Source organism: Hydra vulgaris, chromosome 02 (genome assembly GCF_038396675.1).
Source record: "Hydra vulgaris chromosome 02, alternate assembly HydraT2T_AEP".
Classification (NCBI taxonomy): Eukaryota; Metazoa; Cnidaria; class Hydrozoa; order Anthoathecata; family Hydridae; genus Hydra; species Hydra vulgaris.
This window is the reverse complement of record NC_088921.1, coordinates 7607146-7622179: the sequence shown is the minus strand read 5'-3', so window position 1 is coordinate 7622179 and position 15034 is coordinate 7607146. Positions and strand designations below refer to the sequence as shown.

Sequence of the window (15034 nt, the reverse complement as noted above, 5' to 3'; positions counted from 1 at the left end):
TACAAACCATACAAAATTAAAAAAATTGTACTGTAAACAAAAACACGCGTGCAGAATAATTTTTGGAGCTAATAGAACTCTACCTTGTGAGCCTCTTCTGCGTACACTTGGAGCATTAAATATACACAAAATCAACTTACACCAAGTTTTAATGTTAATGTATAAAACAAATATAGGATTATCTCCAAAAATATTTCAATCCTATTTTGACAAAATGGTTCATAAATATCCAAAAAAATAACAACTTTGTTGTCCCAAAATATAATTCAAAACTAACTTCATATTCAGTTCTTTATCGTGGACCTTACTTGTGGAAAATGTTTCCCAAAATTGTAAATACACATAAGGTGGTCCCACAGGAAAAAAAAAACAGATTTTTGAAGAAAAAATCAAAATTTATTTTTGAATGTTAATTGGTGCAAAATTTAATGCTCCTTTAAATGATATATAGGTTTCAGGTGTTTTTATGTGCTAAAATAGTGTTTTTAAGATTTTATTACAAGGCAGTATAATGATTTAGTCCATAGAAACACCTTAGCAACGGGTATTACTCCATATATCTTGCTTTTTATTGCTAAAAATGGATAGGAATTTAACTGAATTGAATGTCATATAATATACTTTGCATCTCCGATCTAAAAACTATTATTTAAAACAAAAAACTTATGTAAAAACCTCTACAATAGAGCTTAAAAAACTGTCTACTGGGTAATAAAAACTGTGTACTGGTTTTATTCAAATAAAGAGTTTTACTTAATGTTATTCTCTGTTTATACTTTATTGTGTTATAATACTACTGTACAACTGAAAGTAAATTAACTATGAGTACAAAAATATGTAGCAAGCAAAATTTTATTAGACATCACAAAAGAAAGTGGAATGGCGTTATTCCAAGGAAATGTGCCACAAAAACTAAAATAAAGAACTGACTTAGTGAACCTACCTGTCCCAGTAGCAGGAAACTCAATGGCAATATAAATATTAATGATAGTTTTTCGGATAGGACTTGTGATATTAAAATTTTAAAGAGATTATATCATCTACAGCTTGTCAAATATGTAATAAAATAACCAATTAGATATTGTTGATCAACTTGACAGTCGCATGGGATTTTGCCATGCATTGAAACTCTTTTGTTACAGCTGCGAATGGAGTAAAGACTTTTACACCTCAAGTACAATTTCTCAAATAAAGATGCAGGGACGCAATATGTTTGACTCAAACATTCGTAGTGTTATAAGTTTTCGAGAAATCGGTCGTGGTTTTAGTGCTTTGGAAACATTTGCAAGATGTATGAACTTGCATTGTTTAAGTGTAAATGGATTTTTGGATATACAAAACAAAGTAAGCAATGCTTATGAAAGTGCAGCATATGACAAAATGAAAAAAGCGTCTGATGAGAAGCAAAATGGCGTACCAGGAAAACCAACGCATAAGCGAGTAACAATTGATGGTACTTGGCAAAAGCGCGGGCACAGCTCTCTCAATGGAGTTGTTACAGCAGTAATAGGTGATAAATGTGTTGACGTGCAAACCTTTTCCAAACATTGTAAAAGTTGTCAAGTTTGGGAAAAGAGAAAAGGAACTTCTGCAAATGAAACATGGTTTGGAAATCATCAATGTCACATAAGTCATCGTAATTCATCAGGATCTATAGAGTCCGCCGGTGCCGTTGAGATCTTTCGTAGATCAATAAGTGAACGCAATTTAATATACCATGAATACTTGGGTAATGGAGATACAAATTCCTTCAAAAATGTTGTTCTTGACAATCCCTATAAAGATTTTAACATTGTGCCAATCAAACTTGAATGTGTAGGGCATGTAAAAAAACGTTTAGGTAATAGGTTACGTAACATAGTGAAATCATACAAAGGTACAAAAACGCCTCTGGCTAGAAATGGCAGACTAACTGATAAAACAATTAGTACCACGCAAAGTTATTATGACATGGCTATAAGGAAAAATAAAGGAGCACTTTATGCTACGAAAAAAGAAGTTTCCATACTTCTCCATTTTACGGATTTTGAAGACCCAAGTTACCGCCATCAGTTTTGTCCAAGAACACCAGATACTTTGTGTAACTGGCATCTAGACCAAATTAATAAGACTAATAAGTATAAACCTACAGCTAGTATGCCTATGTGGATCCATCACATTATTCTTCCAATTTTTAAAGAGTTACAATCTGATCAACTTCTTAATAAATGTTTACATGGAGAAACTCAGAACGCAAATGAGTCTCTAAATTCAATTATTTGGACAATGATTCCCAAAAATGTTTTTGTTAGCAGACAAACACTGGAAATGGGAGTTTCTTCTGCTGTTTTACAATTTAATGAAGGTTGTACTGATATTACTAATGTTTTCAAAGCATTTGGCTTACTTGGAAAGTTTACCCTGAAAAAATCAGTTAAACAAGATGTTAGTCGTGTAAGAAGAATGTTGCGGAAAGATTTGATTGAAATAAAAAATCAACAAAAGAGACTTAGAAGAATACATAAAGGAACTTTAGACAAAGAAGAACAAATGAATTCTTATATACCTGGCGAATTTATCTAAGATTATTAAGTGTTTTTTATTTTTTAAACTTAGTTTTGTCTTCGCCTTCAATTTTCTAGAGTTATGATTTTTGTGAAAACTCTAAATTTCAAAGCATGATATCTCATCTAATAATATTGCTTCAAAGTTGATATTATCACCAATGATTCATTACATATTAAAGAATCATTTAACTGATAGGTTTTTTATGATGTTTTCTACTTTTTCCTATAGAAAGAATTTAAAAATGAAAAGCACCAAATTTTTCTAAAAAATTTATAAAAAATTCATTAAAATCTGAAGAAACCTTTTAGGCAAAAAATTAAACGGTTAAATGGAGCAAATCTATCATCAGAACAAGTGTGCAAAGTTTCAACTGCATTTGAAAACTCTAACTTGAGAAATATGGTTTCAAAATTTCGCTTTTCAGCCCATATTTTAGGGTAAGTTTGCGCCATTATGAATAGTTACCTAATATTTCAATTTTTTTTAATTGGAAAAAACATAAGTATATAATAAATTATAATAAAAATGTGTTTTATCTTAGAATCTGGATTTTAGTTTTTTCCAGCGGTACCACCCTGATGGTAACAGGTTGTTGCAGTACCACCTTGATGGTAGCAGGTTGTTGCGATACCACCTTGATGGTAGCAGGTTGTTGCTGTACCACCATAAACTAGTATAGAACAGTTTAAAAATGAATCAAAACAGGCATTCTTACTTATGGATTTTAATATATCCGATTTTAAACGTTTTTTTTAATTAAAACTCAAATACAAAAAATAATTTATACAAAAATTGTCACTGAGTGTAACACCATTTTTTTTTATTACCTTAATTATGGTATTACCACTATGACGTTTGCTAATTTATTTACGTTATTTCTACGAAGTAGGCTAATTTATTTATGTTATTTCTATGGTGTATATTAATTTATTAACTTTTTATTTTTAAATCTTAGTTTAAATTTTAAGCAAATGATAATATCTTCTTTATTTTTTCTTATTCACTTGATCTTACTCTTTTCTTAAATTTTTATTCTTTAAATTTTTCTTCAAAAGACAACGAATTGTTATCTTTTTTACTTTTATATTTTAACTTTTTTTTTATAAATACTTTGTTAACTATATTTAAGTATTACGGTTTTTGTAAATACGTGAGAATAGGGCTCGGTGATAAGGCTAAATTAGTATTCATCTTGCACAGCTAATATTTATTTTTATTTATGAGCTTCGAAACTGTATATATTATTTAACGGCAATATATATATATATATATATATATATATATATATATATATATATATATATATATATATATATAAACAGCTCTGATTTTCTTCATGGCTGACAAAGTTTGATTTAAAATTAATTTTTAGATCCTGTCCTGAAATTATAAATGACTGTGATTTTTTGGAGATCATTTATGGAACCTTGTGAACCATCAGAAGATGCGTACCAGAATAAAAGTCAGAAATGTTGTTAAATGTTAGATGCAAAAATGAGGTAAATTACATTATCTATTATTATGCATCATAAGTAGAGATATTTTTTCGTTTCTGCCGTATATGGAAATATTAGTTGAAATTCAAATTTAGTCAAAAAAAATTTCACATGCATTGCAATTATTTTTTTTTTAAGAAGCAATAACATAGCATCAGGAAGACTTGTTAATGGCATTAATTGTGATGAGAAAAATAATAGTATACTCGATAAGAAAAAAAGGTTGCTTTTTTTTACTGTAAGTTTAAAATAAGATACTTCTTTTTTTTATATCAAAACTGCATTACTCATAAAGTGTTTTTAAGTTACTTTTTGACTAAGTTCTCATCTTCGCTATAAATACAAAAAAGTGTTAAATTCAAACTACAGCTTGATTCATGTTTCTATAAATATAATTTAACAGGTAAAACAGTCACAAAACCTTGGAGCAACGTATCCTATATATCATGACTTGGAATTTGCAAGTGCTGCTTAAAGAAACTGTATAAATGCTGAACAGTATAAACGAATGGTCAGAGGAACAATTACAATTATGAATGCGCACGCCCAAACACCCAGTAATCAGTATCCAACTAGCCAAGACAGAGAGATATTTAATTCTTTGGTTATTAAATACCCTTGCCTAAATGACAAGACATCGAAACATGTAATCTTTGTTTTAAATTAACATTTTGGTTTTTTTAGTGAATTTATTAATTGTTCAATTGTTCAATTATACTTATAAATTTTGCAATTAAAATTGTAATTTTTTCTTGTAAAATCTAAATCTTGCTATCCTAAACCTTAATCCTATTATGATTTCACCTAACCTTACCCCATTTTTTGCAACCTAAACTGATATTAAAGGGCTACTCATATTTGTTACTTATATTTGTATATTACATTATAACCAAGTTAAAGAAAAAGGTTTTCAAATGAAAAACCAATAAAAAATAAGAGGGTGAAAAGTTTCAAAAAAACGTCATTTAAAAGGTCATATTTTGATTTTGTTTTTTTAATTTAGTATCCATATTTCTACACAAATGTTACATTTAAAAACTAATGCTATAGGTGATTAAATGGTTTTCCATTAGAGAGGGGCAGACTCAACATTTCTTGGTGTTTGAAAAAGCTAACTACCTGTAAGAAAAGTAAAACACTCTATATTCAGAAGTTTCGGCATCTGTTTTGAATTGCGATTTTTTGTCGGCCTTCTTCCCTATGGAAAGAGGAGTCAGACAAGACGATCCTCTCTCTCTTCCGCTGTACGTTTTTGTCGCAAAAGCTCCTAATTTGGTGATCAGAGCGGATTGTATAATATAAGGTTTCTCACTACCAGGAACACTGAAACCCCTTAAATTACAACAGTAAGCAGACAATTCTAACTTTTTTGCCAGGGACGTAAAATCTGTCCGCTAATTTTTTGAAAAAAAAAACTGATTAAAAAAGCAAGTGGTTCAGTGATCAATGCTTCAAAAACCAAGGGTCTCGCACTAATGGGTTTTGATCCTAAAATTTACCCAGATTTGGACAATATTGAGTGGAACACACCGGTTTCAAAATATTAGGTGTTACTTTTTACACTAGACTGAGTGAAACTACCAATTTCAACCGGTTAGTAAATCTAAAGAAAATAGAGAAAAAACTCAAGTTTCTGTGACTACGTATTTTGTCACTTTGGGGAAAGACTATGTTGATAATTACGCTTGCAATGTCAAAAGTGTGGTTTCTGGAATACGTGTTGCCCATTCCACGATGATTAAACTAGTAACGGTAAAAATCAAAATAATATTTATAATAATAATAATAAATAATAATAATAACATGTTATTTTAACAATAGTAATAACAATAGTATAGTAATTATAATAATTTAAATAAATCGCTATAATTTTCTATACAACAATCGTTTATACATACAAAGTTACAGTTACAAACAGTAATAAACTGACAAAACCTAACAACTAAAGATAACATAAAAACGAACTCTGCTAAAAAAAAACTATAAAGATTTAGTAAATATATTACCCATAGTTCTTATAATATAATATCCAAAATATATTGCAAATAATATGACTAAATAAATAAATAAAATATAAACTAAAATACTGAGAAAATCAAAACAAAACAAAAGTTACAATAAACAAAACAAAAGCAATTATAAAATAAAAAAGCGTTGACCATATTTAGATGCCACAGTTCTATTGCAACAAGTATTTACAATTTTATAAAATTTACATTATCTCCGTTTAGTATAATATAAGACTTTTACAATATAGACGTTAAACAACTGTTTATATATATACGTATGCATATATATATATATATATATATATATATATATATATATATATATATATATATATATATATATATATATATATATATATATATATATATATATATTAGTAAAAAACACATATCTAACTTTTTTCTTCAACTTGAAGTTTCACCACTGCTGGATCATCAGGAAGAGTTACTAAATCTCAAAAAAAATTCAATTTATAGAAAAAAATATTTTACAGGAAGTTATAAATTATTATAAAAAAAAATTTAATTACTATATTTTTTTGCTTAACAGGAAGTTACAGTTACATTTATTTCTGACCTGGAAAATTTTGAAAATGATTTATATAAATCATTTTCATGATATTTCGCGATAAAGACCTATAGGTCTTTATCACGATGACGGTTTAATAATAATGCATAAAAAATCAGGGCCACCCCAGTGGGCACAGGACGTAAAAAAGACGTCTTTTAAACGTCTATTGAACGTTTCGGACGTCTTTTGAACGTTCAAAAGACGTCTTATTTAGGTCCTGTGCCCACTGGGACAACTCGATAAAATTAGAAAAGATATTAATAGAATTTTAAAAACATTGGTTTCCAAATTAAAATAAACATATATTTAAAAATAGTGAATTTTCTTGATGTCATATTTAACCTTTCAGAAAGTTCCTACAAGCCCTACAAAAGCCTAATGACGAATTTATTGTATATTAATGTGAATTCGAACCATCCCCCTCAAATTCTAAAACAAATTCCAATTTTAATTAACAATAGGCTAAATTAAAACTCTTCTAATGAAAATATTTTTAACTCCTCTAAACGCATTTATGAAGACGCCCTTAAAAAAAGTGGCTTTTAAAATTTCGAGCTAAAATTTGAAAAGAAAATTGCAAAAAAGCGTAATAGAAATAGAAACATAATTTGGTTCAACCCCCCACAGCAAAAATGTTTTAACAAATATAGGTAAAATTTTTCCAAAATTAGTAAACAAACAATTTCCTCTCTCTAATAAATTACATAAGATTTTCAACAGAAATACCATTAAAGTAAGTTATAGTGCGGAAAGATATCAAGAATTAGGTATGGTTTAAAATATTACTATGATCAAACATAATGTTTAAGATTAGTTAAGAAAGTTTTGAAATAATAGTTGTATCACTGTTGATAAAAGATATCTCACTATAGAAGATATATAAGATATAAATATGAATGTTGACTAATAGCAACCTTCTGTGTGTGTATTTTTTATTTTATTTGCATTGTTTTTGTTTTGTTTTGTTCATGGCTGCTCTCCTCGATTTAGCCTAGCTATATTAGAGCGAATCATCCAGAATGTAGACTGTACATATATTTTGCAACTTATAACATTCTTATGTAAAACACCTATATTTTTGGTAAATGTATTGCTTTTTGTTGTTGTTGTTTTTTTGTTATTGTTGGTACATTGGGGTGGACACTTCATGATGCAGTGTCACACTTTAGGTTTACACACTGAGTGTTTAAATTTACACATGCTGGGAGTACATCTATATATTGCAATATATAGATGTACTCCCAGCATGTTTAGATTTACCCAATGCACCATACAATGCATTATACTTTTGAATCCTATAGATACTTAAGTATATAAGTTTGAATCGTATAGAGACTTAAGAATATTTGCATAACCCTTAGCGCTAAACAGTGCTCTTAAATTATAAGGTGTACAAACAAATATGTAACAAGTAACAAACCAACTTTAGCTGTTGATAGTGTAACAACTGCACCAAACAAATGATTTAATAAAGTATTTAAAAAAATGTAATTAGCAACTAGAAATATTTTTTTCTCCCATGAAACAGGCAATTTGTTATTTTTATTACCTCTTTAACATGTTTTGAAAAGATTTTGTTTATGATATGAGCTACCCCAGCTAACACATGCTTAATTGGCCCAACGTTGGGTTAACGTTGGATTGGATGACTAACGTAGGCCCAACGTAGTGCCAACGCAATGTAACTCGACGTAGATTTTCATCACATTGGCTCTACGTTGGGCCAACTTACTTTGAAAAACCTACGCTTGTGGCTTATCGAGCTATTCACGCAAAGCATTTATATATAGCATTACAATCTCCATTTATAAATAGTTTGCTTTTTATAATGGCATCGTTGTAAATTAATAGAAAAAGCAAAGTAATTTTTGAGTGTTCTGCAAAGATATTAGAGCGTTGCGTGCAAGGAATTGTGCAGCTACACTTACAAAGGATTCAATACAATATCTATAATATTATTAGTTTCGTCATAAATCTTAAATCTTAAACCAAGATTTCTGTTGTTTTTATCAAAAAATTTATTGTTAATTTTAGATAATATTATGATCTATTTAGATTAAGTTTTAGTATATTATATATACATATATATATATATATATATATATATATATATATATATATATATATATATATATATATATATATATATATATATATATATATATATACATCTATATAGGTATATATGTAATATATATATATGTATATATTTTATAGAATACATTTATAATTGTTGTAAAAAATATATATTTATATATATATATATATATATATATATATATATATATATATATATATATATATACACATAGGTATATATGTATTATTATATAGTATATATTATTATGTAGGTATAATATATACTATAATATATATATATATATATATATATATATATATATATATATATATATATATATATATATATATATATATAGATATATATAGATACAGATATATATATATATATATATATATATATATATATAAATATATATATATATATATATATATATATATATATATATATATATATATGTATATATATATATATAAATATAAATATATATATATATATATATATTTATATAGTATATATTACTGTTACCCTCAGTATCAGGAATTTGCTAAATGCTAATATTTATATTTATTATTTACTATTTATATTTTTTATATAATATTATTTGCCAAATAATATTATATATATATATAGCAAATAATATTATAACTATTAGCATTTAGCTAATTCCTGATACTGCGGGTAAAAGTAATATATACTATATAGCTCTAGTTTATGTATTGAGCACTCTTTAAAATATACATAGTTATGCATGATAATTTAAAGATACTATTTTTAATATTTACATATATAGACTTATATATATATATATGTATATATATATATATATATATATATATATATATATATATATATATGTATATATATATATATATATGCGTATATATATATGTATATATATATGTATATATATATATATATATATATATATATATATATATATATATATATATATATATATATATATATATATATATATATATATATATATATGTATATATATATATATATATATATATATATGTATATATATATATATGTATATATATATATATATATATATATATATATATATATATATATATATATATATATATATATATCGTCACTGCAAAACAAGACTCATTGAAAGTTTTTAACGTTTGTTATATTTACTTTTAGTTAGTAATGTGAGTGAACAACAGAATAGCAATTTGCCTATGCGAAGAATGTCACCTGGTTTATCAACATTAATATGTCTCGACGTAAATAATGTTTTTTTTTGCTTTTGAATTTTAAATATTACATATTTTTTAGTAGTCATTATTACACTGTAGAGTATAAAAAAAGCCTCCAAAAAATACTAGATCCAGGGCTATAAAAGTATTAATCCACCGCTGCGCTCCTCAGATGTTGCTGTGGTATTAACTGACAATATATTTTTGCCATTGCATACCATTTTTATAACATCTTTAGCAGGTTCTACTTGAAAGAGCTTCAGTGTACTTTTAATAAAATATTTTATCTGATCTTATGGGTTTATTTTTAAACTTTTCAGATTATTTATCTTGTTTTGATTGATGGACGAGTTGTTGAAGAAACAGTGAGCAACATTTTCTGTTAATTGATGGCTACAGAAGTGGATCAACAAAGTAAACAGTGAAGGTCGAGGAGGACAAAGCAAGGGATGAAAAACATGAATCTATTGTTTATGGTTAGTGATCAATAAATATTAAACATGATAATAGTTATGTTGTATAGGGCCATTCAGTTATAACATAAAACAATTTACTTATACACATGTAAGTTTTAACTTATACTTAAGTTATAACTGAATGTAACCCTATTTAAGGTTTTAACTTTTAGGAAACCCAAGTTGGCTTTACGAAAAATAGATAAAATTTGGTTTAAATGTAAATAGAATGTAATTGGTTTCATTTGTTGTCTTTTTAATGATTGCCCAACAAATTTCTTTTAAACTGTAGTTAATCTATTTTTTAGGGCTACTAAAGTTTTTGAAATGTTTTTACACAAAGTTATTTAATAATATTTAAATGTATTTTTTTTACGACAAGGTGCAAAAGATGTTTCAAAAGCGGAAGTAAACGATCAAATGAAGTCGTGGGTTCGTAAATTGTACGACCGAAAAAAGTCAGATGGTGCGAGGATTGATTATGCATGCCACTCGGAACTTTGGGACAAAGGCAGTGATGCAAATGGCGAAGATAATGTCTAGATTATTGTATAACAGTTTTAATATTATCTGATATACATTTCATTTTATTGAATATGTTTTGTTTTTCACCTTAAAAATAAATTTAGCTTGAATGAAATAACAAACACATTTCAGTTTGCATTTGATTAAAACAATTTAAATAGCTTTAATCATACGTCGATTGCAATTGCAATCTTTTTAATACATTAAAAATAAACAAATTTAAGAAATTTTATGTTAACAATGACCTAACTAACTGCGTGCTAGTTACAAGTAGCGTTTATAATTCACTGAACCTAATAAAATATATCGTCGGATAAATGCTGGCTAAACTGCATTGGGCCAATGTAATCGGGCCAATGTATGCCCGGCGGCCATCAAGGAATCGGCCCAACGCTGGATGCCAACGTTGGGCCAACGTTACAAGAAGCATTGGGCCAACGTTGGCCCAACGCTGGTGTGTTAGCTGGGACGTACAAATTAATTTTGTGCACATTCAGTAAATATCAAGTCAGCAAAATACTTGAGACAGAATAGTAACAAAAAAAAAATAACTGTTTAAGTAAAAAAGTTAATGGGGACAAAAACATCTCCATTTACTTTTTATTGAAAAGGTGAGCAGTGTAGTTTTTTATTGAATGAATGTATTTAGTTTCTTAGATTTTTATAATATATTTTTTTTAAATTTACCAGTAATTAAGGATAAATTCACCAGTAACAAAATTATACATTTTCAGTTTGATTTACTTGTAAACCAGTTAACTGGTATTGCAATCCCTAGTAATGGAGATAAAACACATAGAATAAAAAGATTCTGAAAATATTTGATTTTTCTCTATCTATATACATTTTCAGCCTTTTTAATAGAATATGCTGGGTGTTCTATTTAAAAAATTCATCCACCTATATATTTTTTAAGTTACTTTGTTAATTTTTTTACATTAGTTTATGCTTCTCATAGTTTTGGCATTGGTGATCAAGCACATAGATGATCAAACACATGTTTTTCTTGTATTTATTAATCTGATTGTAATTATTAATCTGAAGAATTTCATAAATGTTAAGGTTATATTTTTTATTATTTTAAATATAAGTTATTTTTTTGGACTTTGTGTTGTGTTTTTTTAGCATAAATACCTAAGCTGCTTTGCTTTTGTACAACATTTAAATTTCCATACCCTTACTCTGTATTAGTATTCTTAGGAATACTAGCACAAAATAATTTTATTTGATTATTTACAAAGTTTTTTGCAAAAAGTTATCAGGATTTATGTCAATCCTGATAACTTTTTGCAAATTATCAATTATAAAAAATTAATCAATTATAATGATGATCCTCATCATTATGCTAGCGTCCTTGTTTCTTCGCTTCTACAGATTGCATGTTTTTCAAAATGCCACTTTTTTTCAATTTTTACTGCATAACTTTTCACAAACTTTCATAAATAAGCTGAAATTTTTACCAAATGTGCTCTATATTATTTCAACTTAAAATACAAGCCACAAAAGTTGTAAAATTAAACGGTTAATTAACATTTATTTATTTTTTTTTCGAAAAAGCTTCCGTGCAAAAGTTTAGAAACAACTGAATTTGGTTAATATTTATTTCAAAAAAGCTGAAACTTTTACTAAAATTCACAAAATAGCAATTTTTTTAACAATAAAATAGTTTTAATAAAACACTTAGTATTTGGTGGCACATCCATTTGTCTTTAAATCAGCATCACAGCGATGAGGCATTGAATCTACTTATTTAATGAGTACATCCTAAGGAATATTATACCAAACTTTTTTTAATAAATGCTAATAAATGGTCTTTGTTAGTTATTTTTTTACCAACTAAATGCCAGTTGATGTACTCCCAAAGATGCTTAATAGGATTGAGATCTGGGCTCTGTAAAGGTCATTTAAGATCTTTGATTTTTTGTGATTTAAATTATTCTTTAACAGATTTGGCTAAATGCTTTGGATCATTATCTTGTTGTAAGATCTATTTGCAAGTCATGTTATGCTTTGCATGTGGCAGCATAACTTTCTTTATGATGTCTAAATAAACTCTCTGGTCCATAAAACCTTCTAAGTGAATGAATGGGACCCACATTGTCACGATTAAACATACCCAAACCATAACATTTCCTCCTCCATGATTAACAGTGGGTAACTGATATTTTGGATTAATCTGTCTCCTACTGGGCCCCCAACATACTTAATTCCGTCACTACTTTATAGCATAAACTTTGATTCATCAAATATAAAGACTTTTGACCAGTCATTAACAGACCAACTAATATGATCTTTTGCAAATTTTATTCTTGTTTTTAAATTTCTTGCAGGTATTTGCCATTTCTTAACTGGGCAACAGTCATAGAGATTATTTTGTCGTAATTGGCGTTTAGTTGTATTGACGCCAAAGTTTGTGCCATGAAACTGATGCGTTAAGTTAGACAGCAGACTTGTGAGGATTATTTTTGGAATACCTTACTGATAATCTATCAGACTTTTCAGTTGTAACTTAAGGTCTTCCTGAGCAAGGTTTGCTTTCAATAGTTTTGCGCAGACAAAATCTTTTCATAGTGTGACTTATATCTGGTTTAGAAACATTGTAAAGTTCAGAAATCTGCCTGTAAGTCATTTTATTTCCTACGGCTTTTAGAATTAATTCCTTTATTTCCTTTGAAACTTCTTTAGCTTTTCTGATGCTTTTAAAAGGTTGCTAAGTAATTGAGTTATAAAGTTTTACCAATATTTTGGAAATTAATTATACTTCAATGCCTTTGACATATATCTTAAAGTAATTAAGTTATTAAATTTCACAAATATTTTGAACTTAAATTTTGCTTTTGTTTACAAAAACATGATTTATTTGCAGGGTATGATACTGCTTCTTAACTTTTGCAAGGAAGCTTTTTCAAAAAAACAATTAAAAGTTAATTAACCTTTCGATTTACAACTTTTGTGGTTTGTATTTTAAATTGAAATAATAAAAGCACATTTGGTAAAAATTCCAACTTATTTAAGAAAGTTTGTGAAAAATTATGCCATAAAATCCTAAAAAAGTGTTTCTAAACTTTGGCACGCCTCTGTACATACACTGCTTCTTATGTTGTTATATGTTTTTGCAATAGTTCTTTCTAAAACCTTTATCACTTGGTCAAGCAGGTTTATTCCTTGATATAAACCACCCTACATTTACAAATCTTTACCATCCAACTTTTCTTTTTTTTCATCCAACATCTTTTTTGCAATTGTTCTTTACAACAGTGAAAAAGTTTTGCAAGCATGGTATGATTGCCAACCTTTAAAATATAATAATTGGAACAGCCATGGCTTGATTTTATGCTTCTAATCATTCCGAATTTTATATTTGAACAATTTCATTGCAAAGATCTAAAACATAATGAACATCCGCATCCCTGTAGCTTTCAAAACCTACCTCAATACACTGGAAGGATTATCAGCCTTGTCTAACTGAGCTTTTTGAGCATCCTTCATTTTTCTTCACTACTTGTTATCTGCTGGTCCTCCAATCTTATTCACCTTCCTTGATCATTTCAAACTCTTCATTTAGCAATTTTTCAAAATGAGCCATCCAACTCGTTTTTACCTAAACTTCATTTGTAAATATTTTTCTATCTAGCCCTTTAATACACCCTTTAACAAAATCTATATTTTTTGTAACTATTTGCTTCACAACTCTATATTCTTTGTTCATTTTATTCATCTAGCATCTTACCTCATACCTTCTGTTTGTTTGATTGAACTTTGTATACATCTTTTTTTGCCTTGCACTCAGACTTACAATGCAAGAACCTGTCTTCTGCATTCACAGACTCTTACAGCATTTTATAAAATTTGTTGATTTTTGCTACAATTTTAACCAAGTATTCATTGAACTACCACGATTCTTTGTGTTGTTGATGACTTTATGTTCAGATTTCTTTATTTTGCTTTAAATTTCCTTTCAAAATGTTCTTCATCTTCTTTTAATTTTTAAACTCTCTACTTACTCACATATCTCCTGCTTCATGGCCAACAACTTTATATAGCAAATAACTCATTTGTGCTGGTTAAGATATATTACACTTGTGTTTTAAATCCACCTAATTCATGGGTTACTTTATGTTGATAATTTTTTGT

At 27.5% G+C, this 15034-nt stretch overlaps 1 protein-coding gene and 1 long non-coding RNA gene across 5 annotated transcripts; both read left to right on the top strand.

Annotated features, from left to right (window-relative positions):
• The first annotated feature begins 1194 nt into the window (after positions 1 to 1194).
• Positions 1195 to 3794, top strand: LOC136075787 (uncharacterized). Its single transcript, XM_065789224.1, has 2 exons — positions 1195 to 2984; positions 3089 to 3794. The coding sequence occupies exon 1, from the start codon at positions 1195 to 1197 to the stop codon at positions 2560 to 2562; it is 1368 nt and encodes a 455-aa protein (XP_065645296.1). The 3' UTR covers positions 2563 to 2984; positions 3089 to 3794.
• Positions 3795 to 3873: 79 nt separating this feature from the next.
• Positions 3874 to 10958, top strand: LOC136076363 (uncharacterized). Of its 4 annotated transcripts, none has more exons than XR_010636205.1 (6): positions 3874 to 4046; positions 4182 to 4281; positions 4447 to 4689; positions 9865 to 9956; positions 10241 to 10396; positions 10758 to 10958. It is a non-coding gene; the product is annotated as an uncharacterized LOC136076363 (long non-coding RNA). The 4 variants fall into 4 exon arrangements; XR_010636204.1 differs by having other exon boundaries at positions 3878 to 4046; positions 4185 to 4281; positions 9865 to 9947; positions 10758 to 10957; XR_010636202.1 differs by having other exon boundaries at positions 3878 to 4046; positions 9865 to 9947; positions 10758 to 10957.
• Positions 10959 to 15034: the final 4076 nt, after the last annotated feature.